The 27,310-nt window shown below is 38.7% G+C and overlaps 1 protein-coding gene across 2 annotated transcripts in view; it reads left to right on the top strand.

Moving 5' to 3' along the window:
• Positions 1-27,310, top strand: part of LOC150087906 (ecotropic viral integration site 5 ortholog-like) — a 293,698-nt gene that overhangs the window by 84,829 nt on the left and 181,559 nt on the right. Inside the window, exon 1 of one of the 2 annotated variants that reach the window (XM_090369262.1) lies at positions 18,069-18,775. The exons of the other annotated variant lie outside the window; for it this stretch is intronic. Coding sequence (XP_090225388.1) covers positions 18,639-18,775 — 137 coding nt within the window. The 5' untranslated portion in view covers positions 18,069-18,638. Of the gene's footprint in view, positions 1-18,068; positions 18,776-27,310 lie in introns of those variants that run through there. 2 annotated transcript variants of the gene reach the window in all.

The following is a 27,310-nucleotide window of genomic DNA, read 5'->3' as shown; positions in this document are numbered from 1 at the left end:
TTGTATATGGTCTCCAGTATGTTAGCTTGATCGATTGTTTTGCCTTTGTTACGCCATACTTCAGTTGTTCCTTGAGTGGGGTTAGCCCACTAGGCATATCTTCTATTTACGAAACTATCTTTGAGAGAAGTTGGATCACTGACTATTAATGTCCCTCCGAAAGGGGATTTAGGTCGTAATTGTTAGAAGGATGACTGCTGGGTGACAAGAGGAGAAATCGAAGTCCCCCCCCCCTCCCGATATGAAGTTCTCTGAGCAGTGTAAACAGGAAGCCAGGAATATCCTATTGATTTATCGAACCTTTATAGATGGGAGGTCAGAATCCCACTGTATCAGGCAATTGTAATATCGCACTTGGAATACTAAGTTTAAGTATGGAGACCTCATGTGAAAAATGACAATGAGCTTCTTAAAAGGATCTAAAGACGGGTAAACTCGCATGATGAGGTCGGCAAAAGGGCGACTTCGATTATGTAGTCTACAGAGCTTGGCAACCCAGCCAAACTCTGTATCACCTTAGAGAGGACCTGATTGAGGTTTATAACGCTCTGAGAGGGATTAGTAAAATGAATGAAGGCAAAATTTTCATTGTTATAATGAATTTCAGAACTACGGTGACCATGAATTCAAATTACAGGTTTAGAATAGACTGTAAAAAGTTTTTTTTTCTTTTAGCCAACGAGTTGTTTACTGGAACAAGTTGCCTCCACAGGTAGTTGAGGCTGGAAAAACCAGTTCATTGCCTGCACGAGCAGGAAAGCGCGTAATTTGTATATTTTCTTATATACTTTTACATTTTTTAAAATTATTTTTATTTATTTTTATTTTTTTTCCGGTGTAGCAAAAACCTTGGCTTTCTTGCACTATATGGCTAATACTAAATCGTGTCATGCGAAATTATTTACATTTGGAGATGAAGCCAGCATTCTTATGAAAGAAATGTGAAGGTCCTCAACGGAAAAGTCAGAAGAAGGTATTTATCAGTGACCACCAAATATGTGTTCATAATTGTATAGGCTATTTGTTAGCTGGACTTTGACATATTTTGGCTGAAAGTTTTGGATTTGGTGCTAAAATTGGACTAAGATTCGATTACTAAGTTTTGATTCCAGTTTAGGTTTTACGATTTACAAATTTAAACGTTGCCTAACCAACTGCTTTTTTTTTCTCACTAGGAATTTTTCCCCATCCGGGGTTTAATCTAAAAACGTCATCGGTGTACTTCTGAAACGAAAGTACACTTCAAATAAAATTGGTCTACATTCGTTTCAGTTTCGGAGGGCATCTTTTCCATTGAGAAAAACCAGTTCATTATACGAAACTTTAATTTAGAAACCGTAAAATCTTAACTTTAAAAATCTAGTCCGGTTTTAACATTAGATTCAAAAATTTCAGCCCAATACAACAAGAAAGGTTCAAACGACAGATAGACTATAAAAAGTAAACGCGACAGAACATGGTCTCTTTTACTTGAAGCACCTTGCGTATAGCAGCAGAAGGAAAAAACACTTAACCGCTGCCTCAAAGTCGTGATGTAGCTTTGATAACTATAGTCAGAACAGTTCTTATTGATTTTTGATATGCCCACTAGCATTGTTATATTCTCATGCAGAATAAATTTTTTTTTGTGTGCAAATGCGCAAAAATTTAGATGGATGGAACAGTTCAGTCCTGTAGTTTATTGTGCATGCCATTGAAAATGGGCACTATATCTTATCGCATTTTGTTTTCTGCCACACAAAAGGGAAGTACTGTAACATGCATATGTTTGAGCTGCTAAAGACGAAGTGTTTTTAACCGTAATTTTAGTGCTAGTATGACCATTGCTGACTGTAAGCTTCAAGGCCGAAGATTTAATTTAGATTTTAGACCAAGGCTGGTATCGGAAAATTCTGATACGTGTATTTCTGTCCTGTGACCTAATGGATAGGGATACACGTGGAGGGTTAAAACCCATTTGCAATCATGAAACTAAATGTTATGATGCTTCCGAACAAATGGCGTAACAGACGGTCCACATTTTTGAAGACCTATGAAGAACGTCAGTTTTAAATGTAAAAGTATCTTTTCGAACATAAAGCTCAAACAACATAAAGTTATCGAGTTCTGACTGTCGAAATTGACTTGCGGATTATTAAGTGAATAAGGATAAAACTGTTGATGTCAACACTGTTCGTCTGTAGTGAAGTTAGTAAAGTTATCAATCAGAGTGGAAAGCAGACGACCGGTAACGTCGACCGACGAAGCGCATAAACAAACAAAAAGCAGAGAAATTGTTGGTTACTGAACCAACCAAACAGATACCACATATTGTTTGATTTTTTTATGGTTGCAGCAATATCTGCAACTTTATAGTTGTAGATATCGCTGCAACTACGAATTTCTAAAGAACGTGTGCAACAAAATTCTATTCGATCTAGGGTACATTAAGGTGAACCAGTTTTCCCTCCAGGAGGCTTGCGGAAGAAATGCAGAATGTAAGTTTGTCGACAACGCATTTCAAATACGAAAAGGATGCATTTTAAAATGTTATTTGATAAAGATGGATCCCTATGATCCAACATTCATCCTCAATCATCTTGACCACTATGATCCAGAAAATAAGAGTGTCCAAGAAATTTCTCCATAAAATATCTCCATGTCCAATAACTTTCTAAGTCCAAGCATCGACTGGCAAAGTGAGTGTGACTGTTTTTTGAACTCTTTGGCTACTTTGTCCACGCCGAATGGAAACAGAGACTACATTAAGACAAGGGTACGTTTGCCAGGAGGCAAAAGTAGATGACGTTATAGAACAGATATATCATCTTTTATAGGCATGAAAGGTGATATTGTTGTAAATTGGCACTAATGATATTAAGAGCAGGAGAACTGAGGTCTTACTTGGCAAGTACAGTACAGGGCAATGTTGTCAAAAAGTCGAGAGTTAGGATTAAATTTAAAAGTGTCTGCAATTCTTCCCAGACACAATAGGAGGGAGTGCATGTTGAGAGCCTTGTCAATCAGTTCGGCCCTGTAGAGACTGTGCAAGTCTCATGAGGTAGAATTTTCTCAGCGTGGTCTGTGCTGGCTTACAGGTCTGTTTTTATACGAACTGGATACACTTAAATAGAAAGGATGCAAGGATATTTGCCGATGCTCTCAAGGCAGTGTTGGGCTTGGTTTGTAATTCTCTAAATTGACTAGCGGCGTTGAAAAAGTTTTAGCAGGTTCCGCTTTATACAATAAATGTAATCTACCAATTTGACTGTTTTATAGTAGAGCATTAACCCTTTTCTCATTCTTGATTTTACTATTTTCTTTGTTTTTAATGGTTTTTATGGATTTCTAGAAACATTATGATAGTTCGATTTTTATTGATGACTTTATGGAAGAATTAGTGGACAATGAAATAAAATTGAAGTATTTTACGTTGCTTGATTTTTTAACGTTTTATTCCTGTCCACTTTCCTCTTTTTACGTAAACATTTCTGTTCCTGCATCGGTAAATAACGCTAAATAGTTGCATTCCCGTTTCATCGGTTATTCTTACATTTTTAATGAATTTTGATAGAACTTTACCATTATCAGATTTTATAAATAAATTTTTGCATTAATTGTATAACAAATCTTCGAAGTTAAGATATGTCAACTGACTTAATGACAAATTTTCAGGGTAGCAAAGTTGATCAAAAGGTTTTGCATCGTTCCATATAAGGTCTCTAGAATCGATACACATAACATGTAACAACTGTAAGTTGCAGCATCTGGACACTAGGCACCTGTGGAGTGATCTGATTGAGGTGTACAAGGCCTTGAATGGTTTGAGCAGGCTCAATGCTGATGGAATACTTCCGCTTGCTCAGATTAAGAACTTGAGGGGGCATAGATTCAAATTGAGGAAAGACAGTTGTAGACTAGATGTGCGGAAGTTTGCCTTTAGCCAGCGGGTAGTTGATTGCTGGAACAGACTTCCATCTATTGTTGTGGAAGTTGATAGCTTAAATAAATTTAAGGCTGAACTAGACAAACATTTGGAGTAACCGGATGGGTGAAATGGGAAGGTTTTTATTTATTTATTTTATTTTTTATTTTTTTGGCTGATGCTCCATAAGCTTGCTTTCTTGCATCATATGGCTCAACTAATGCTAATATTCAGTTAAAAACAATGAATGAAACTTTAAATGTAATACTTATATTCTGCTTTTTTCCCTTTTTTTTTTTTCTGTGAAAAATACAAGCTCTTCGAAATTATAGCTTAGGTAGTTTCGTTATGGTTTTCTCTTCTAATGTGCAGTATACAGTGCTGCCCTTCCTCAATTACACTTATGTAATAACTGAGTATTAATTATCTTATTTCTTTAACTCTTATTTTGTTATCGCAAAATTATAAAAAGAAGACAAAAGAAAATTTCTAAGAAAAAAGAGGAGAGAGAACGAACTAAACATCTGAACTAATAAAGAGAACATTTTTCCTTTTAAAAATGACCTTCTGGCCACCTAACCCCTAACTGTGAATATTATCTACATTTAAGTGGACAACATGTTTATCTGGAACCAAGGCTAGCAGTTATGTACTTGGAGCAGCCTTGTGTGAAATATGGTATCTTAACTTTGTATACACGTTTCTTGTCTGATTATTAAACACATGTGACCATCGGCATACCTCGATGATTGCTTAAGTAATGCTTAAGCAATCATCGAGGTATGCCGATAGGGTTGCGAACTAGAAATGCATTAATAAAGTAAATTACTGTTATCCTTTAACCCAGAAGGAATGACATATCTCGTTAAAAGATGTTTATTTTTATAATTATGCTAATGAAGTTAATTATTGCATGTTAGTATAACTTGCAATTTATTAAATGTATTTGCGACTTTTTTATTTCTTGTAGTTCATAATCGTATCGCAGTATGTGGCACTGGCATCTTTCGCTAGCTCTCCACTGTTTTTATTGCTAAGCTAATTATAAACCAGTGGCTTAACAGAATTATGTTATCATAACTAATAGTTTTCAGTATCTGCGATCTTGAAAATACTATGAGAAACTCCCAAAGCAACCTCATTCGAAAAATAAAGCTTAGGTAGGTATTATATAGCCTTATGTTTAAGCTATTTTTCGTTATCATTGATGCTATTGTGGAAATGATTATCCGCCTATTTTTTTATACTGAAAAACGCTAAATGAACTATAAGATATTTTTCCTTCCACCGTAAGCAGGACGTGCAGTGATATCTTGGGATAAGGGATCAGGAGAGTTCTTGACCATCGTAGCTGCTTCGTTGGCCATGTATTTTTCATGGCAATGTTCTTGGAGCGAGCGCTCTGGCGTCCGCAGGACCACAGTTAGCTTTTTGTTATAACAAGATACAAGGAAAGAGTAATTGTAACGTATGTTTAGGGAGCCCCCTGTATCAAACCTCCATTTCTCCATTCCTTTGTTGGTTCTGACCTTACATATAATAAATCATTTAATTCACATTTCTATTTCACCTCTTACGATTTTTCGTCCACATTCCAATATCTCCCTGCTAGAATTCTCGCAGTGTTGCGCACACCATTATTAGCCAACCGAAAACGCTGACCTACTTGCCCGACGAGGCATTTGTCTTCTTGAACACTTCCAAGATTTAATTATTTAAAACTGAAAGAAAGTTTGATTTCAGTAATGTTGATTTTCCCTTGTGAACATCCTTATCGAATATCCTGGGTTATTGATCTACTTGTAAAAGCTAATGGTTGTGCACTTAAACTTGAATGTTCCAGCAGAAATAATTGACTGTTGTGTAGTGAAAAACATCTTGCAAAATGGAACGTATGGATGTGGCAGATTATCTGGATTATCCAAAGTAGGTATTTATTTATTATTATCATAATTTTCCATATTGATTTTTGTGTCTATCGTAGAAATTTGTGGAGACTGGAAACATCGTTTTCTTGATTTTATGCCTTAAAGAGTGAGTTCCTGGTGGTTTTTACGTAATGTAAGTTATAACGTTATTTGAGAGAAGTGGGGATTTGAGAAATATAAGTTCTCATCTGTTGAAGCCTGATAAATATTTTTCCGTGCAACTTGATATCACAGTGATTTAAGTTTCCCTGCTCAGTTTCAGCTCCATACTCTGTGTAGCAGCGTTTGCCAAACTCTTTTTTGATCACGGGACACTTTACCTTACAATATATTTACGGAACACGTAATATTCTTTTTTAGCTATTTGGTTTTTGGTTTTGAAATAAAATATACATAATTAATCCTCAAATATATTTTATTTTTGAAAACAAAGTGAAAATAAAAACATAAAATATCGCTACTGATACAAAAAATGTTGTACGCGTCAAATATACAAAACTTAAATTGAAAAAAAAAAAAAAAAAAAATTTATTAATCACTATTTTTTCACGGAACACAGTTTGGGAAACGCTGGTATAATAGCATACTATCATAAAAATTGTTTTGTTTCTTAATAAGCGTTAAAGAAACCCCCACTTACGTGTATATTTGATTACATATACCCCAAGTAATTAAAAAAAAAAAAAAAAAAAAACGCACTTTAAGCCCTTTTATCCATTACAGTACTGGTTCAGTACTGGTTAATAGCCTGATATTAAATTCCGGTTAATATCATAAACTTGATTCCTGGTTGATACTTTGCGAATGATATAGGATGAGTGATGTAGGTTTTTTTTTTTTTTTTTTGGCTGATGCTGTGTACTTTTGTTTCTTTGCATCATTTAATACTAAAATAAATAAGCCGAAACTTACAATGGATGTGTGAATTCCCCCCCCCCAGCTGATGATACATACATTAGCTTGCTTTCTTGCATCACATGCCACTACTACTGTATGGCGCTACATAATTTTGCACACAACAGACGAAATCGAGAAACCATAACACAAATTTCTCTTTAATAAAAGTTTCCTATTTATTTTTTTATATACAAATGCATGGATGCGTGTCGTTATGGCCCCCTATGCATGCTACTCATTGTGCGCGTCCCAATGGTTCGTCATTTGTTTGATTTAATTAATTAGGCTAAAATTATTTATAAGCATGAAATCCCATGAAATAAGTTTCTCTGTTACGAGGAACTTATTTCATGGAAACCCACCAGAAATAAGTGCAACTTCACTTACGCCAAGAAACACCGGTTGGTTCTGATAGTATGAAAACAAACAAAAAATAATTAATTTTAAAATTTTTAAAATGTACTTTTGAGAGAACATGGGACCTTGCATAATCGCCTCAGTAGCTCACCTCCGATTCTGCCCTAATAAAATATAATTAGCAAATAATGAAGTTTTCAGTAACATGCACACGTTTGTGTGCCCTCTTGAATATTAAATTTCACCAAAGTTTCTTGATTCTTTCAAGAAGGTTCAAACTTCTTATGTAATGGCAGAATATCAAAGGTAACAAAATTCCTCCACTAGAACGGTAAAATGTTCAAAGGACATGTATTTCACTTGTTAACTACCCATCAGCGACGTTTTTGTTTTGTTTTGTTTTTTCGCCTTCTCCCCCCCCTCCCCTAGCTTTTTTTTTTTTAATCATGATGTATTAAGTATAAAATCCGTAATATCTCTTCCCTTATGACCGTTAGGAATAATCTGTGTTACGATTCCAATAAGTATTCTTGCAACTAGTATACAGTGGTGTATAAAAGTTGAGGTATAGTTGAGTTTTGCACTTAACCCTTTGTAAATCGAACTGAAATTGTGCACAGGTAGTAACTGATGGACATGAGCATATATTGTGAGCATGGGCTTGGCACACCCAGGGTCCTGAGCTGTATATCATCATTTCTTTCTCTCTCTCTCTCTCTCTCTCTCTCTCTCTCTCTCTCTCTCTCTCTCTCTCTCTCTCTCTCTCTCTCTCTCAGGGTAACTCGGGAATTTTTTTGTTCTTGTGCAGCACAAGCCTCAGACTTCCTTGCACCATATGGCTAATAATAATATGCATGTTGTTCTAATGTGAAATATATGTTTTTTAAATAGAGCACTCTGACCGTGCGTCACTCAGTACCTATAATTCATGGATGCTAAGCATGTCTCAGTAGGGGTTCGTGGTCCAGTGGACAACCTAATGGGAGCGGCATCGATTCTTAGTGCTGCTCTGATGAATTTGTCCAATGGATACCTTCAGCAGTTGCAGCATATTGAGCTGGCCAAATGCAGTCCTACAAAGAATAATCCTGTTGTTACAGCCATGCGTGAAGAAAATCCAAAGCAGTAAATGTCACTGCCGAAATTTGATTCAGACCTTCCAATTTGCGAAGGAGCTGATATTTTCTTGCTTACTGTCTTCGTGTGGCATTAAGGTGCATCCCTTCATGGCTGCAGTGTATCAATCTGCAAACAGGTTCTTCCAACGTTTGGTGGCCACTCCAAAGTGGAGTGACTACCAAAGTCTTCATGTGCCATATCACAAGACATCTAATTAGACTTTTAGAATTGTATAGATCTGGAATGGACAAGATGGAGGTTTGAAGTGACATTGAATGTGAGAAGAGCATGGGAGTGAATTCAGCCTGCCGTAGTGACCTCCACCATCACCAGATCTCAATCCAATTGAGTACCTGTGAGATTAGGTGGAACGAGATTTTCGAAGTAGTAGTCTGCAACTTCCCTGTGGCATACTTCATTTCTTTCGTTGAGTCTTGCCCAACGAATTCAAGATGCCCTGAAGGCTAAAGAGGGACTTAGTCGCTATTAGGTAGGTGTACCTGCAATGACGAGTAAGCGTTGTAAGCCAGGATTCCCATTTCACTCATCTAATATAGTAACCACTCAGTATATCTTGATGCGAATTTGTTTATCTAGCGAAAACAAGAATCAGTGCTCTGCCTACTCTGGCAATGACCTCTATAGAAAGAGCGCAGCTGAAAAGTTGTAGGAAAGGCTGCATTACAAAGATACACTGGCCTACTAGCAAGAATCACACGACGGGACTGGGGGTTATCAAAATATACCCTCAACCTATATTATAAAACAGTCTTCTTCCCAGCCATCTTGTACTCAGCTCTGGCTTGGTACACCAAAACAGTAATGGTTGTAAATCTGAGAACCCTGGACGCAATTCAAAAAACTGTGTTGCTCACTATCACGCGAGCCTGTAGCACCACAAGCACTAATGCCCTGTAGGTCCTGGCGGGGGCCCTACCCCTGGACTTGGAAATTGCAAACAGTGGAATCAAATCAGGGATGGGATACACTTAAATAGAAAGGGTGCAAGAATATTTGCTGATGCTATCGAGGTAGTGTTAGGTGGGTCGGGAAAACTGCTAGCTTGGGGGGAGACAAAGACCAATAGATTGACAGTAGCCACTGGCAGAGGTGAAAGAGATTCTTGCACTGCTTCTATCAGAATGAGCAGAAGCCTGAAAAACAAGATGCATGGTATTTCAGAGACTGCTGGGAGCCATTGCGCTACAAGTAAACACATGGGTTGTGTTAGGGTAGCTAAGAATAGAAACAGGTGCAGGTATACTTGCGTGTACACCAATGCTAGGAGTTTAGTAAATAAATTTGATGAATTTGAGGTATTGCTCAAAACATCGAAGGCAGATATTGTTGGGATATCAGAGACGTGGTGTCACACAGATATAAGGGATGCAGAAATGCAATTTGGGGAGTACAACGTCTACAGAAAGGATAGACAGGATAGGAAGGGGGGAGGGGTTATGCTATTAGTTAAGAAACACATAAAAACCAAGGAAGTGAAGCCAGTCGACATCGCTGGACAGTGCAGTGTTGAGTCAGTTTGGTGTGACATAAGCATTGGGAGATCAAAATTGAGAGTAGGAGTGTGCTATAGGCCTAATGACTCTGATGAGTATAATAAGGAACTGTACAGGGAAATAGTGGGCCAGTAAATCAGAGAGTCTTATAATGGGAGATTTTAATTTCCCAGATATTGACTGGAATTTGGGGGCTGGTTACTCACACACTAGCAGGGCTTTTGTGGATTTATTGGATGATTGTTTTCTACATCAGCATGTTCGTGAGGCAACTAGAGGGAGTAATACTCTTGATTTGATTATCAGCAGTGATTCTTCATGCATTAAGAATCTGCAGATAAATGAACCACTAGGTGGCAGTGATCACAGTGTGCTGAAGTGGGATTTACTGAAAGAGGTAACTACCATTAGGGGTAAAGGGAAGGGTTATTGCTTCCGTAAAGGCGACTACGATGGACTGAGACAGTATTTAAATTCTATACAGTGGGACCAACTGATGATGTTACCAACAGCAAATTCAAAATGGGAAGCATTCAAAGAACTTATCTTGGAAGCTACTAGGCTTTACATACCAACTAAGAAATATTGTTCAAGGTTTAGGCCAAAATGGATGTCAGATGAACTAATGAGGCATATGGCAGAGAAGAAAAATGCATGGGATACTTACAAATTAACACATGACACAGAAGCCTATGATAGATACAAGTTGATATGCAACCAAGTTACAAAGGAGGTTAGGCAGGCGAAGGCAGATTACGAGAAATCCTTGGCAAGGGATGCAAAGAAAAACAGCAAAGAGTTCTTTACTTATGTAAACTCTAGAAGCAAGGGGATGAATCAGATTGGTCCACTTGATATTGATGGGTCAACTGTTGATGATCCTGCTCAGGTAGCTAACAAACTAAATGAATATTTTGCATCGACATTCACACGAGGAGTTATTCAGCAAGGGGAATGCCAGAGGTGTATTCAACTCTAGCAGTAAGCTACAGAATCTTGAAATAACTGGGAGTAAAGTGGAGGAGAAACTGTTGAAGATAAACACAAGAAAGGCACCCGGGGTGGATGGGATCTATCCAGTTATATTAAAGGAGGCAGCAAAGGAAGTAAGCAAACCCTTAGCCATAATTATGAGAGCTTCCTTGGACTCAGGGGAGGTACCCATAGACTGGAAATGTGCAAATGTGACCCCAATTCACAAAGGAGGATCAAAGGCTGACACAAGTAATTATAGACCTGTGAGCTTAACTTCTGTTCCAGGAAAATTAATGGAGGCACTGGTTAAAGAAGCACTGCAGGATCATTTAGACAAGACTTCAGTTATAGCTCAGACACAGCATGGTTTTGTTAAGGGGAAGTCTTGCCTGACCAACTTGATTGGATACTATGATGCAGTCACAAAAGAACTGGATGCAGGGAATAACTTTGATATTATATACTTGGATCTTAGAAAGGCTTTTGATACTGTTGCACATGGAAGACTGCTACACAAATTGGAGCAGTGTGACATTGGAGGCAAATCGCTGCTATGGATAAAGGGGTGGTTGAGGGGGAGAAGACAGAGAGTGGTAATCAATGGACACTGCTCATTGTGGACTAATGTTATTAGTGGAGTCCCTCAGGGCTCAGTGTTGGGTCCATTATTGTTTTCTGTATTTATAAATGATATTGATGATGGTATATCAAGCTTAATGTCCAAGTTTGCAGATGATACAAAGGTTGGAAGGGTTGTCAAGGACACTACTGACACTATGCTGCTGCAACAGGATCTGGAAAGGTTGAGCAGATGGGCTGAGAGGTGGCAAATGAAGTTTAACATTGACAAATGTAAAGTACTACACATGGGAAACAGCAACCCCAGAGCAACGTATCAACCCTGTGGTACTACAGTGACAGTGGTAGAGAATGAAAGGGACTTGGGGGTGATTGTGCAGGCTGATATGAAGTTCTCTGAGCAGTGCAGACGAGCTGCAAGAGTAGCTCATGGAGTATTGTCAATGATATACAGGAATTTTTCCAGCAGGGATAAGGAGGTGATTATTCCATTGTATAAGGCAATGGTCAGGCCACACCTAGAGTACTGTATACAGGTCTGGAGGCCTCATTTCAAGAAGGATGTAGAGCTGCTGGAACGAGTACAGAGAAGGGCAACAAGATTAGTGAATGGAACAAAGGGGTGCTCTTACGAAGAAAGGCTTAAGTTTTGCAAATTACAGTGTCTGGAGACTAGGCACCAGCGAGGTGATCTGATAGAGGTGTATAAAGCCTTGAATGGTTTAAGCATGCTCAATGCTGATGGGATTCTTCCTCTAGCTCAGAAAAATCACCTGAGAGGGCATAAATTCAAATTGAGGAAAGACAGATGTAGGATAGACGTGCGGAAATTTGCCTTTAGCCAGCGGGTGGTTGGTTGGTGGAACAGACTGCCATCCCTTGTGGTGGAGGTTGATAGCCTAAATAAGTTTAAGGCTCAGCTGGACAGGTATTTTGAACGAACAGAGGGGTGAAGTGGAAGTGGTTTTTTTTTTTTTTTTTTTTTGGCTGATGCTGCATAAGCTTGCTTTCTTGCATCAAATGCCTCTACTAATGCTAATGAATATGTATATACCATATAGTGAAGGGACTTCCCTGCACCTTCCTAGATTACATGGTTAACAACAGCACGCCATGTAAAGAGGAAAAGAATAGGCTTCAGAACCACCTCACATGGATCTGGCAACGTCGTTGGACTGAAACCACCAAAGGCTGTATTACAAAAAAATTCATTCCGGACCTGGGGAAAATATTCCTGCAAACGCCCACTTGGTTCAAACCAGGACTTCACACAACATATGTACTGACAGGCCATGGCACCTTCAAAGAAAAGCTGGCCCAGATGGGATTGGAAGAAGACCCGAGATGCGCATGTGGTGAAGCGGAGAGTTGTACATACGTCATGTATAACTACCCAAACTATGAGGACTTACGATGTAGGTTAATGACTACAATAAAGTACTTCCCAAAAAATATGGAATCACATTTGCTGGACTCGAGTGAAGAATATGGAGCACTAACAAACTTTGCTCATCAGCTGTTCACCAGGCTCAGAACAATCATCGCCTTGCATAGAGTGACATAAAAATGGTGATACAGAAAAACAACAAAATGACTACGTTCTCACCAACCTTTCCAAGGTGAAGCCAGACAAGACAACAACCAGAAAACTGGACTAGACAAAACCGCAATTACTAAATGGTAACGACAAACGGTTTCTTTCCCCGTGCACCACTGAGTGCTCTGTGGTGTGGTGACTCTTGAAAGGACTACCCAAATACAAGGACTGGAACGAACATACTCTTAAACCTTGGACGGTTCTCCTGAAAGTCGAGGAAGATCATCTGGCAAACGGGGCTGGACATCTACTCCCCCTCCCGCCACCCCCCTTTTCCTTCTGGTGTGGCATGGGCATGCCTACTGAAAAACGAGGGACTACCTTCCCTATCGGTCCCTTCCTTCTACTTCTATCCCACCCAGTTTTCTGCCTCCCGTCCCAAAACGTTTCCTGCACAGCGTATTACCCCACCGGTCCAAATCTAATACGTCAAAATTACTGCTCGAACTATTAGACCTCTAGAGAAACTCATTCAGCAAAAATCCCATTCAATGTTTAAACAAATCGTATAAACAAAATTATTAAGCAAACCGCGAAAATTTTTTTTTTTTTTTTTAAGGTCTTACTACTGAAATCTTAGGAAAGTAGGTGGCAGGATCTGCCAGAGTACAATTAGTCTTATTGGTACATCCGGCCGGCGTCCCCGTCGCTGGGTATGGTAACATCGGGCCCCACTAGGTGCCCGGTGGCTGACAGGCCAGATGAACAATTGGCACCACATTCTACATGACCCACACACTGTCAAACCTCTGGCATTGACAGGGCACTGTCACTCGATACAGAGAACGTACGCGGAGATGGGAAAATCCCAGGAGCCATTAAACCCTCAACATACCCAATACTTGAGAAACCTCTGGCATATCATGCAGAACTTCCAATGCTCTCATGACCTTGGATCAATAGGCATGTGCTATTGCTCGCATGCCCTTGTGGGTAGCACAGTTGTTAGGATCGCCATCCTCCCCACACCTGGTAGAAAATACCTCAGTTCGAATCTCGTTGATAACGGGAGGAATTTTTGATTTTTTTTTTTTTTTTTTTCACAATGTGCTGAGTTAGTCGATCTCGGGCGAGGGTAGCAAGGTTTTTTTTCTCCCAGAAACTCTGGTTTTTCGTCGAGACAACAGGACACAAGCAATTTACACGGAACAACATAGTCTTAGTTACCGATGTTCCTAACACCCAACAACGACTATTGTTCGCATTTTGGCTTATTGGCTCCTTTGAAGAGGCTGGCAGGTAAAGGTTGAACTCCGTTATCAGAGTGATGTCCTAAAAATTAGACCTAGTTTTCCTCAAGAAAAACAACGCCACTTCATCGATATCCAGCTAGTGGGCTGTCCGTTCCAGCTTGACTTACAGCCATCAAACCAGACTAGCAAATCAGGGATCTGTTTAGATCAAATTGCTTCTTATTCCGGTAACCATCATTATTATTATTAAATCCGTTTATTATTGTAGCAAGTGATTGCTTTCACCCCTTTTACACGGCCAATCAGCTAGAAGGATGTACAAAAATGCAGGAATAGCAATTTTTACAATAATATTTATAAAAGTGCAAACCATTTACAGTATTATTTAAAGAATGCAATTATCGACAAAATTAGAAGAGGAAATTATTCAGTGTCATATAAAAGTATATGTCCAACGGTTATTTTATATGTTGGTATTTTCCATCTTTATAAAGTTCAAGTTTCTAGCTTCTTTATACTTCTATAGTTCAAGCACTTAACTCTGTGGGCTCAGGCAAGCAGCAGCATCATCTTGTCTAGATGATCCTGATGCTTGCCTTCACAGTATTTCACAGGGTCTATTGCCAATGAATTAAAAATGTTGACTGCGTTGTTCGGAAAGAAGTTCTTCAGATAGCAGAGGTTGGACAGTATAGAATGCAACGGTAAGTAGGGGTTCTCATTACTGCGTCCAGCACATGGCGTAGCAATAACTCCATAAAGCCTGGTGGCGTCAATCGCACCAGTTAGCATCTGAGACAGAAGAAGAATATTCCTGGATGCTATGTGAACTCTCCATGGAGTGATATTTAGGTTGGTATATAAAACAGCCCTGGAGATGGTGAATGCGTTCCCCGTGACCCAGTACACTACTGCCAGGAATCTGTTTATATACGACGTCGGGGCAGAAGACCACATTGTTGATGCATATAATGCGATGGGTTGTAGGCACCGTTGGACGTATCCTCCGTCGACGTTGAGTAACCCCATCAGCTCTTGTCGAATCACTCACACCGCCGAGAAAGTCTTCGTTTTCATGGTCGAAAAATGGTTCTGAAAGTGAGGCACTCATCCCAAATCAAGCCGAGGTCAGTGTGAGACTTCACTTTCCTTATCTGGGCTCCGTTGTGATAGGCTCTGATATCAGTCTTGATTCTCTTCTTTGTAAAGGTGATTTGAACTGACTTAGATATGTTTAGCTCCAGACCTATTTGCAATAGATGGACTACGAGACTGTTGATCAGGACGGCGATTCGTTGATTTATGAGATGAGTTTGTTCAGGGTCTTTCTTTTGATGTTATTTATAATTTGAGGTCATCTGTATATGATGAGAAATCAGTGTACCTGTGCTAGGAAAGGTTCAAGGGCCACGGTGAACAACAAATCGGACAGGACACCTCCCTGCGGTACTCCCCTCGTTATAACGCTCCTGTTGGAAGGATTTATGGCATCAACCTCATCCTTGGTGTAAGGATGAGATTAATGGTTTTTAACAGGCTTCCTGGAATGTAAATGAGAGCGGAAATTGAGAGCTTATCATAAGCAGCTGAAATATCAAGGAAGATGACGTCCAGCTGAGATTTACTGAGAAAGCAATTTGAGAAAGATTTACATGAGAGCAGTTTGAATTTTAAATAGGGTGTCCAATAGGTTTGTATATGTAGATCTTTTGGGATCACAATATGAAGATGTTTAGGTCTATGAGACAAACATTGGTCGACCAGTACTGATAAGATAGATTTTTCAAACACTTTTAATAAATAGCAGCCTGAGATCGGTCTTGAAGTCCTTAGGCTTTCTCCTTTTGGGTATGGGTTGTACTCTGTAGTGATTCCCCATTGTCGGGATTGTTCCGGAATTTAATTTCTGATTAAAGATTGATAAAAGGGGCTCTTTTATTGTGGAGTCCCTTCTATAGAAGAAAGCCGTCTGGACCAATTTTTTTTAGATTTATTGGGAAGTCTATTCATAGTATTTATAAGGTGTTGCCATTGCTGTCACTATTTCCTTCAAGTAGTTACGAAGACAACATCTGCTAAGGAAATCATAAAACTGAGACTTTCTCAGTTTAAGGGCATCTCCTTTTCTGTTCTCTAGAAGACATTTGTCTGCTGGAGAACCCACCAGTATGTAACAACCATGTAATGGAGGCATGTGATACAAGAAAGCAAGTGTATGAGCTTATGTAGTGTCGGCCATTAAAAAAAAAAAAAAAAAAAAAAAAAAAACATTTCACACACTCATTCCCTCTAAAAGTTTGTCCAGTTCCTCCTTGAATTTATTTAAGCTATCAACTTCCACAACGACAGATGGAAGTGTATTCCAGCAATTAACCACCCGCTGGCTAAATGCAAATTTCCACACATCTATTCTACAACTGTCTTTCCTCAATTTGAATTTATTCCTCCTCAGGTTCCTAATCTGAGCAAGCGGAAGACTCCCATCAGAATTCAGCGTACTCAACCTATTCAAAGCCTTGTACACCTCAATCAGATAATCTCATAGGTGTCTAGTCTCCAGCCACTGCAATTTGCAGAACTTAAGCCTTTCTTGGTAAGTGGACCCCTTCATTCACCTCATCAATCTTGTCCTTCTCTATACATGCTCAAGCAACTCTACATCTTTACTAAAATGAGGCCTCCAGAACATGGACTTCCACTGAGTCCATGTTCTAACGAGTTTTTGCATATCGAAGTGTTGCTTCAACACAAGTTACTATAGGCAGAAATTTGGGAAGTTAGGGAGAGGGGCAATGTAATGCAGTACATAACAGCTTTTTGGGGATCCAATATACCTTTTAGTTCTTTCTAATAGACGGTAATATCCCCCCCCCCTCCGATGGAGTGTAACTAGTAAAGAATTTTTCTTCAGAGTGAAGGTGGCCACTGAAAAGTGGAGTGGCCACCAAAGTCTTCAAGCCTGAATTCCATGCAACATATGTGGAACACTAGGGGAAACAACTTTCTTGTCTTTAAACCCTGTTGTGCGTTCTGAAACGCCTCTTTACCACTGTTGCACTGGGTTAATATTTGACAAACTGTATCTTTCCGTTGTCCTATTCCAGTTTTGGCAGCCTCTATTTGGGCTTGCATTAACGAGTTGTTTCCACCAGTGGATCACTGTTGGCTGGATGTTATTAATTTATTGAACCAATCTCGACACACACGAGATAGAATCGTTCGTGAAACCCCAACAGGGTTGCAGTTTTCGGGTACTCATACCAGCTCGTCTGGCACCGACTGCCATGAGAAGCCTGCCCAGAGCCCATAGAATTGCACACTTACGACATCCGTGTAAGTGTGCAAATCAGTGCAATTGTCCACCCACCGGTTTATATCGCATGGTACGAGCACATGATGATGTTGGTGAAGGAGCTCACCACATCTTTAAAATGATAGGTGTATAAAGTGACTACTCAGTATAAATGACTAAGAGCAGGGATAACTTACGCACATTACGAGATCGAGCCCATACGCTACCCCAAAAATTGCCCACCATTTACGCTAGTTTATCTGTAGAATAAATCAATTACAAATTGTGGACTTCTTGGCCACTGCAGCCAGAGTTCACAATTTCATTGAAAACAAAATTTGTGGAGACTGTTACCTACTGACCAAACGGTGTTATTATATGTATATCAATAGATTCTCTTTTGCCAACTCACTGTATAAACAGGGCATTTATGTATTATTATTTTTTTGTATATATGATGTTATAAAATGTCGTTTTTCATTAGTAATTTTGACTTAGACATGTGATGAAATGCACCTGATTCATTTCAGTCCACAGCTGGTGTTGACAGCTATTCATATGGGTAGAAGCGAACGGACTGGCGGATATCGGAAGTCGTCTGCTATTCCCGTGGGGCACATTTTAAGTTAGCGTGAGCTGCCGTTTGCGTGTCTATATTCTCGGTGTACGTCGACAGCGTCGCCATTCGTTCATGTTTTCTTGTGATGATATTATTTTAGCCTTCAACTCATTGTTCTTAAGAATATTTTGGATAGGTTGGGTTGTTATTTGATTACTTCAAGTGTTAGTTTGTGATACAGCAGTTTGTGTATACATAACGTCGAGTTGTTTTTGATTAAGTGGGTCTTTAGGCCTCTCGCCTTTGATTCCCTCATCATAATGGAATCGCCCTGTCGTGACGGAGGAGATGATAATCGAACAACTCTACTGACATTGTTCGCTACTTAGGGTGTGTGTTTTCGTGTTTCTACTCTCGCTTTAAAAAAGTAATCTGAGTCACTGTAAAGATATGTTTTACTACCGAACAGATAGCACTCTTTATATATAATTATGAAGAAATTTAAATTTCGAGAGAGAAGAAAGGCTTACCGAACTGACAAGTTAATATAGCTGCAGTGCATGATGTTTCGTTACTTTGTTCCTCGGACAAACAACGATGAAGAATTCAGTTAATTATGTGCAGTTAGATTTGAACTACAAGGTGCTTATTTGGTTTTTAGCTGACTCTATTTTCCGGAGGACTTAAAATCGTCATAGTTTAATTTGCTTTTTAATGTTGTGTAATGGAATTTAGCCAGTCGCAGATTACTTCAACATCCAGCTTGGATGAGAATGAAGATGATCGCTTTTTATGTAGTGAAAACCCGGAAATGGCAAAAAGTCCATCATTCCCAGGTATTATATGGGAATGGGGTAAAAGGTGAGTAAAATAACACTATTTTATCGATGAAGTAGTTAAATTAAAACTAGAGTTGCGCTTAGCTCAGCGTAAAACGAATATTTCTCTCCCTCACCTCATGTTCGAAAAGTAGGGCCGCCTCAAGAATTTTTTAGAGTCGAGTTGTACCCATTTTTTTCAACCATCCACCACAGTTATCTTGCACTCGACTTCTGAATCCTAGAGTCGAGGGCAAAATAACTGGGGACGGTATTTAAAAATAATAATAATAAATAAAAAGTGCCGGCGATTATCTGTCAGATTTGAGACGCATTACGGCGGTTGGTACTCGATCAAATCACAGAACTCTCATGCTCTCAGAGGGAAGAGAAGGCTCCGTGATTTACCTCAGATATGTTTTCTGCGCTAAAGCATCCCTGTCATCCTATATTATGTCGGCAATTAGTATTTCAGATGATCTCTTTTTGTAAATAAAAACTAAAATTAGCGTAAAACGTTATTATGTTTTAGGCTTATATAGAGATATTATATTTCATATGCTAGCATAATCCTGAAAAGATTTCACATACACCCAGAGTATGCATATCACTGGTTTATGCAGATTTTACTGAAAGTTGGATGTATCTTCCTAGAACTATGTAAATGAAGTTAGGTTATTCATCTTATGTCCACTTTCTTCTGAAAGGCCATTTTCACCTAGGCTAGGTTCTGGTTGATGTTGAAATTTGTGTGCTAGGTTCATCATAGTCTGGTGTATCTAGTGCTATTGGGAATTGCTGTAATCTAGGAGTGTGTATGAAGAAAACCTTTAAGTGCCATTTCCAACAGGGAGGTCGGCATTCAGTTCAGTCATCCATGCATTTCTTCTTCCTCTGGATTCTACATCTCCCTCTCTAGTTCAGTTTGTGGTATTTTGTAGTTATCACCTCTCAGATTATGCTAATTTTCTCCTCTCTACATTCTTTATTATCTGCCTTTGCCACTTGTAAAATTATTTTGTTACTAACTTTGCATATCCATTTGATTTTGATAGTTTTCTGTGGTCACCACATCTCAGATGCTTTTGGAATTAGTCTGAACCTGGATGCTATATTTCTATGTGGAAGAGGAACCTACACAGTTAAAGAAATTAAAAAAAAAAAAAAAAAAAACAACAATTAGCATTAGTAGTGGCTAATGATGCAACTTCGAATATTAATTGTTTCATTATGTTTTGTTAACTATCTATATATCTATATTTTAGTCTGTATATCTATATTCTACATAGATATATAGACTAAATATTCCAAAGGCCTCATTTTTAATTCCAAATTCACCTTACTATTTAATTGCTTGCCCTGCATGTGATCTGATTTCTTTAGTTTGGTTGTTGAATTAGAATGTTTCCAACATAGCAAAAGTTATTGCCCATTTCAGTATTTAAGGTAGAGAATAGAGAATGTTATTACTATTAGTAATGGCAAATGATGCAAGAAAGCAAGCTTATATCAGCCAAAAAAAAAAAAAAAAAACCCTTCCCATTTCACCTACCCACTCCTTCAATAGTTTTTCTACTTGAATTTATTCAAGCTTATCTTCACACTGATGGAACAGCAACAGATGGAAGTTTGTTCCAACAATCAACCACCAGCTGGCTGAAAGCAAACTTCCAACCTATATTCTGCAATGATCCTTCCTCTGTTTGAATTTATGCTCCCTCCTGTGTGTAGTTTGAACGAGAGCAGACTACCATCAGCATTGAGCTTACTCAATCCATTCAAAGCCTTCAACGCCTCAATCAGATCACCTCGCAGGTACTTAGTCTCCTCTCAATTCCCTTATATTTTATTCTTACATCTGTTGCCAGGTGTAAGAATAAAATATAAGAGAGGGCAAAGAAAGATAATGAAAGAGATTGTTGAAAGGATGACGGTTTTGGATAGGTTAGCAAGATTTTCTTAAAGGAAGATTGAAGAGAAAAAAAATATACAATCCTTTATTGCCTTTATTGAAATAATCTCTAAGCCAGCTTTAATATTTGGTTCCGAAACTTGGACCTTAATGGATCTTCGATCTTGCTTATGGAATATCTTGATTGTATTCATCTACATTGACATTCATCAATGACGTAATAATACTCAGGATTCAGGTCTCATAAGTCAGAATGAATTATGAGTGTTAATTAACTCAAAGTAGCATAAATGAAATGATGGCATTACTTCACTCTATAAAATGCTGACCAAAGTATAGAACCAGCATTTAGCCAGTTTTGAGGAATCCTCCATGCTAACAGATTCAAGGAAATCAGACTCTCTCTCTCTATGAAATTATATGAATTGTATTTTTTAAAGCTGCAGTTTACCAAACAATCCTGAGTTTGATGAAGTTAACTAAATACATATAATGACTTAGATTTTACAAACGTAACATAATTAATTAATACATAACTTGATACGGAAGTTATAGAATTGGAACTCATAGATAATACTCGATACTGAAAAATATATATAGCGTTATAACTGTGTTGGGATACAAGTTTAGGGTTATAATTTTGTACTGAAATTGAAATTTTATTGAAATTAAATTGAAATCATGACTCAGAGCAGCAAAGCAAAAGGCTCAATCAAGCTAATGGGAGTGCTGTGGCTCAGGGGAGAACTGAGGGGGGCAGTTGCCCTCTGAATCACAGCCTTTTAAAATGCACCGCTTGCTTGATGTTTGTGAAGCAATTGGGTATGGGACATAATATTGCCATGGGGGATGTCTTTGTGTGTGCGCGATGTAAGGAAATCGGGCGACAACTCAGTGTTGTTATGGGTCTATATGAGAGCTTGAAGGAACAGGGTGGATGCCCTCGAAGGATCTAAATTGAGGGGCCCATAAAGCTCTCAGCTGCCCACATCAACGCCCGAGCTTGCACTTGGTCACGCAACACAGCGGCAACCCCCAAGGCAGAATACGCTGGTCCTACAAGAATTAGTAGTTGTTGATGACTCTATTGTCAGGGAAACGGGGAACATGGTATGTAAAAAGGATAGGTGGAACAGGACCAGGGTATGTCTGCCAGGGGCAAAGGTTGATGACATTGTAGAGCAGATATCATTTTTTAAGGGCACAAAAGGTGATATAGTTGTACACATTGGCACTAATGATATTAAGAGAAGGAGACAGGCGGAATTACTTGACAAGTACAGGTCACTGTTGAAAAAAAAACCGCGAATTAGAGTTGAATTTGAAAGTGTCTTGCAATTCTGCCAGGACACAATAGGAGGGAGTATATGATGAGAGCCTTGCCGATCAATTCGGCCCTGGAAAGATTGTGCAAGGCTCAAGGGTTAGAATTTTTTTCAGCCTGGTCTGTATTTGTTAACAAAAAAGAGACTGCTTCTACAGGGATGGGATACACTAAAATAGAAAGGGTACAAGAATATTTGCTGATGCTATCGAGGCAATGTTAGGTGGGTCGAAAAACTGCTAGTTTGTGGGGGATACAAGGACTAATAGATTAACAGTAGCCACTGGTAGAGGTGAAAGTGATTCTTGCACTGCTTCTATTGGAATGAGCAGCAGCCTGGAAAACAAGATGCAGGGTATTTCAGAGACTGCTGGGAGTCATGCGGTACAAGTAAACACATGGGTTGTGTTAGGATAGCTAAGAATAGGAACAAGTGCATGTATACTTGCGTGTACACCAATGCTAGGAGTTTGGTAAATAAATTTGATGAATTTGAGGTATTGCTCAAAACATCAGTCAGATATTGTTGGGATATCAGAGACATGGTGTCACACAGATATAAGGAATGCAGAACTGGAATTTGGGGAGTACAATGTGTACAGAAAGGATAGGAAGGGAGGAGGGGTTATGCTATTAGTTAAGAAATGCACAATATCCAAGGAAGTGAAACCAGTTGACATCGCTGGACAGTGCAGTGTCGAGTCAGTTTGGTGTGACATAAGCATTGGGAGATCAAAATTGAGAGTAGGAGTGTGCTGTAGGCCTAATGACTCTGATGAGTATAATAAGAAACTGTACAGGGAAATAGTGGGCCAGTAAATCAGAGAGTCTTATAATGGGGGATTTTAATTTCCCAGATATTGACTGGAATTTGTGTGTTGGTCACTCACACACTAGCAAGGCTTTTGTGGATTTATTGAATGATTGTTTTCTACATCAGCATGTTCGGGAGGCAACTAGAGGGAGTAATACTCTTGATCTGATTATCAGTAGTGATTCTTCATGCATTAAGAATCTGCAGATAAACGAACCACTAGGTGGCAGTGATCACAGTGTGCTGAAGTGGGAATTACTCAAAGGGGTAACTACCATCAGGGGTAAAGGGAAGAGTTTTTGCTTTCGTAAAGGCGACTACGATGGTCTGAGACAGTATTTAAATTCTATACAGTGGGACCAACTGATGATGTTACCAACAGCAAATTCAAAATGGGAAGCATTCAAAGAACTTATCTTGGAAGCTACTAGGCTTTAAATACCAACTAAGAAATACTGTTCAAGATTTAGGCCTAAATGGATGCCAGATGAACTAATGAGACATATGGCAGAGAAGAAAAATGCATGGGATACATATAAATTAACAAGTGACATGGAAGCCTATGATAGATATAAACTGGTCAGTAACCAAGTCACAAAGTAGATTAGGCAGGCAAAGGCAGATTACGAGAAATCTTTGGCAAAGGATGCAAAGAAAAACAGCAAAGAGTTCTTTACTTATGTAAACTCTAGAAGGAAGGGGATGAATCAGATTGTTCCACTGGATATTAATGGTTCAACAGTTGAGGATCCTGCTCAGGTGGCTAACAAACTAAACGAGCATTTTGCATCTACATTCACACATGAGGAGTTATCCAGGAAGGGGAATGCCAGGGGTGAAGTAAACTCTGGCAGTGAGCTAGATTATTTTGTAATAACTGTGAGGAAAGTGGAGAAGAAATTGTTGAGGATAAACATAAAAAAGGCACCTGGGGTGGATGGGATCTATCCAGTTATATTAAAGGAGGCAGCAAAGGAAGTAAGCAAACCCTTAGCCATAATTATGAGAGCTTCTTTGGATTCAGGGGAGGTACCCATAGACTGGAGATATGCAAATGTGACCCCAATTCACAAAGGAAGATCAAAGGCTGACATAAGTAATTATAGACCTGTTAGTTTAACTTCTGTTCCAGGAAAATTAATGGAAGCAGTGGTTAAAGAAGCACTGCGGGATCATCTAGACAAGACTTGAGTTATAGCTCGGACACAGCATGGTTTTATTAAGGGAAAGTAGTGCCTGACCAATTTGATTGGATACTATGATGCAGTCACAAAAGAACTGGATGCAGGGAATAACTTTGATATTATATATTTGGATCTTAGAAAGGCTTTTGATACTGTTGCACATGGAAGACTGCTGCACAAATTGGAGCAGTGTGGCATTGGAGGGAAATTGCTGCTATGGATAAAGGATGGTTGAGGGGGAGAAGACAGAGGGATAATCAATGGACACTGCTCATTGTGGACTAATGTTATTAGTGGAGTCCCTCAGGGTTCAATGTTGGGTCCATTGTTGTTTTTTGTATTTATAAATGATATTGATGATCGTATATCAAGCTTAATGTCCAAGTTTGCAGACGATACAAAGGTTGGCAGGGTTGCTAATGACATTACTGACGCTATGCTGCTGCAACAGGATCTGGAAATGTTGAGCAGATGGACTGAGAGATGGCAAATGAAGTTTAACATTCACAAATGTAAAGTACTACATATGGGAAACTATAACCCCAGAGCAACGTATCAACTCTGGGGTACTACACTGACAGTGGTAGAGAATGAAAAGGACCTAGGAGTAATTGTGCAGGCAGATATGAAGTTTTCTGAGCAGTGCAGATGGGCTGCAAGAGTAGCTCATGGTATCTTGTCAGTGATATACAGAAATTTTTCTAGCAGGGTTAAGGATGTGATTATTCCCTTATATAAGGCAATGGACAGGCCACACCTTAAGTACTGTATACAGGTCTGGTGGCCTCATTTCAAGAAGGATGTAGAGCTGCTGAAACGAGTACAGTGAAAGGCAAGAAGATTAGTGAATGGAACAAAGGGTTGCTCTTACGAAGAAGGCTTAAGTTTTGCAAATTACAGAGTCTGGAGACTAGGCACCGGCGAGGTGATTTGATAGAGGTGTATAAAGCATTGAATGGTTTGAGCATGCTCATTGCCGATGGGATTCTTCCTCTTGCTCAGAATAATCACCTGAGAGGGCATAAATTCAGATTGAGGAAAGACAGATGTAGGATAGATGTTCGGAAATTTGCCTTTAGCCAGCGGGTAGTTGGTTGGTGGAACAGACTTCCATCCCTTGTTGTGGAAGTTGATAGCCTAAATAAATTTAAGGCTCAGCTGGGCATGTATTTCGAACGAACGGAGGGCTGAAATGGGAGTGGGGTTTTTTTTTTTTTTTGGCTGATGCTGCATAAGCTTGCTTTCTTGCATCATATACCTCTACTAATGCTAAGTTGTAGAGGCATATGATGTAAGAACTGTAATGTTCTGCAACATTACAGTTCTTGAAGAGACATCATGGCTTCCAGTGTTTTAATGATCTAGTATTCAGCTCCCAAAACAGATATAATTAAAGAGGGGCTACTAAATGACAAGTAGTAGAGGCATAACTAACAGCAGATCTCATATAAATTAAAATATTTTCTAATAATATTTGTTTGATACCTGGATGAGACTGAGTTTAAAAGTATGTTCTTCCTATGCATATACTATTATCCAAAAATTTAATTAAGAAACATTCCTTTCTCTCTACTTTTATTTTATCTACGCACCGCATCATGGAAAAGTGTGGGGGTGGGATTTTTATCTTTATTATTTTATTTTTATATATCCTTGTATATTTTATTATTTTTTATATATATATATATTTATATATCCCCTTATTAACCCCTCCCACTTTAACACCTGACTTGATTGATTTCAGAAAATCCCAGACTCCAGGGGACCCCAAAAATATAATAGGTATTCTTCCACTGGACTGGCTGATGTTCGGAATGACAGACAAACTCATGAGTGTTGAATATAACAATGTTTATTGGCATATCATACATAATAAAACTTGCTACAACATCTAACTGAATACCATATTTAGTGGGAACTTGTTATCCTACTAACGTTTAAATGTGTATATATCGTGTAATCAAAATCAAAGTATATCATCAACATCTACCCAATTCTAATATATATATATATATATATATATATATATATCATTGTCTCTTCATGTTCTACATAGGTTTCAGTAGGTCATGGTATTCACCATACACAATCAGTCTCTCTTTACTCCTAAACAGTCCATATAAATGAATAATCAACTACCAGCTAATGAACAGGCTATAAAATTCACTAAGTGTTCGTTTCTCAAAATTGTTAGGAAAATACATATATTCAATCACCTTTCCTTGTAGCCAGGTCAACAATCAACAATAATCAACTAAATTAATTAGTTATCTTCCTGTTCAGCCAATCAACAATCCCTTAATGGTCTACCTGTTTAATCAATCTCCACTCCAATAAGGTATATTCATTATAAATCAACATTCACAATAATTCAAATTTCAACTTCTAACTCCACACTAGTTATTAATCCATTACCCAATTGTTAACAATTCTTAGTTACTTATTAGATCATTTCTTTCAATCAAATATTAATACAGAACTTCACTTCCAATTACAGACTAACTTATACCTTAATTACATTACTCTTATTCCCTCCGCTAGGTTGTTTTTCTTTCTTTATGTATTACAATTGTACATTTATATATATATTTATTACTTAGACATTCCCTCCTAAATTTTATAGCGTTCTCCTATAGTCCTTTCCAATATTAAATTAGGTTCCTTTATTTTCAGTAATTTATCTAACACTTACGTAATTGACTGGGCATTTCTCCCTGCTCGGTCTCCTTTCCTATCTGCCTAGGCATGGACTGGAATGCAAAAGGTTGCCCATCCGGGGAACACAATCTATCAGATGTTTCCCTACCGGGTACTGCACTGCTGGATTTAAATCAGGATCCTATATTCTTTCTTAGTCTGCATTGCGTCCGTGGACTGAAGTACTTTCTGAGTCAGCCAGTCGCTCGACATCTCATTTGATTAAATTTGCCTCTAGGATTCTCTGTGTGCGTTTCTCCTTTCTTCCTCCATACTGCATTAGCTTTTACAAGTGAACTTTCCTTCCTACTCTAAACTTGCACAAAGTTCTTATCACAAATTCTCCCACTACAGCTTCCATCTACCCCAGGACTGCAGCCACCACCCAAACTAGACCACGACTCTTTTCGAAAAAAAAAAAAAAACTCCTTTCTATTTCTTCGCTCTCTCCAAAATTCCCTCCGCTTTCTTCCTGGCCAATCGTTGACATTCACATCCCTTCCTTCGCAATTCTTATTCGTCTCCTCTCCTCTTCCGTGGGCGTGTCTTCCATCCTTTATGTCAGAACTTCCGTTTGTCTAGCAATTTCTGGAACTTTCGCGAAAAGCAAACGGAAGTTCCGGTCATCTAAGAAAATTCCAGATCCT

This window comes from Mastigoproctus giganteus, chromosome 3 (genome assembly GCF_048544385.1).
Source record: "Mastigoproctus giganteus isolate SK-2022 chromosome 3, ASM4854438v1, whole genome shotgun sequence".
NCBI classification, from domain to species: Eukaryota; Metazoa; Arthropoda; class Arachnida; order Uropygi; family Thelyphonidae; genus Mastigoproctus; species Mastigoproctus giganteus.
The sequence above is the reverse complement of the archived record's forward strand: the minus strand, read 5'-3'. Positions and strand labels throughout refer to the sequence as shown.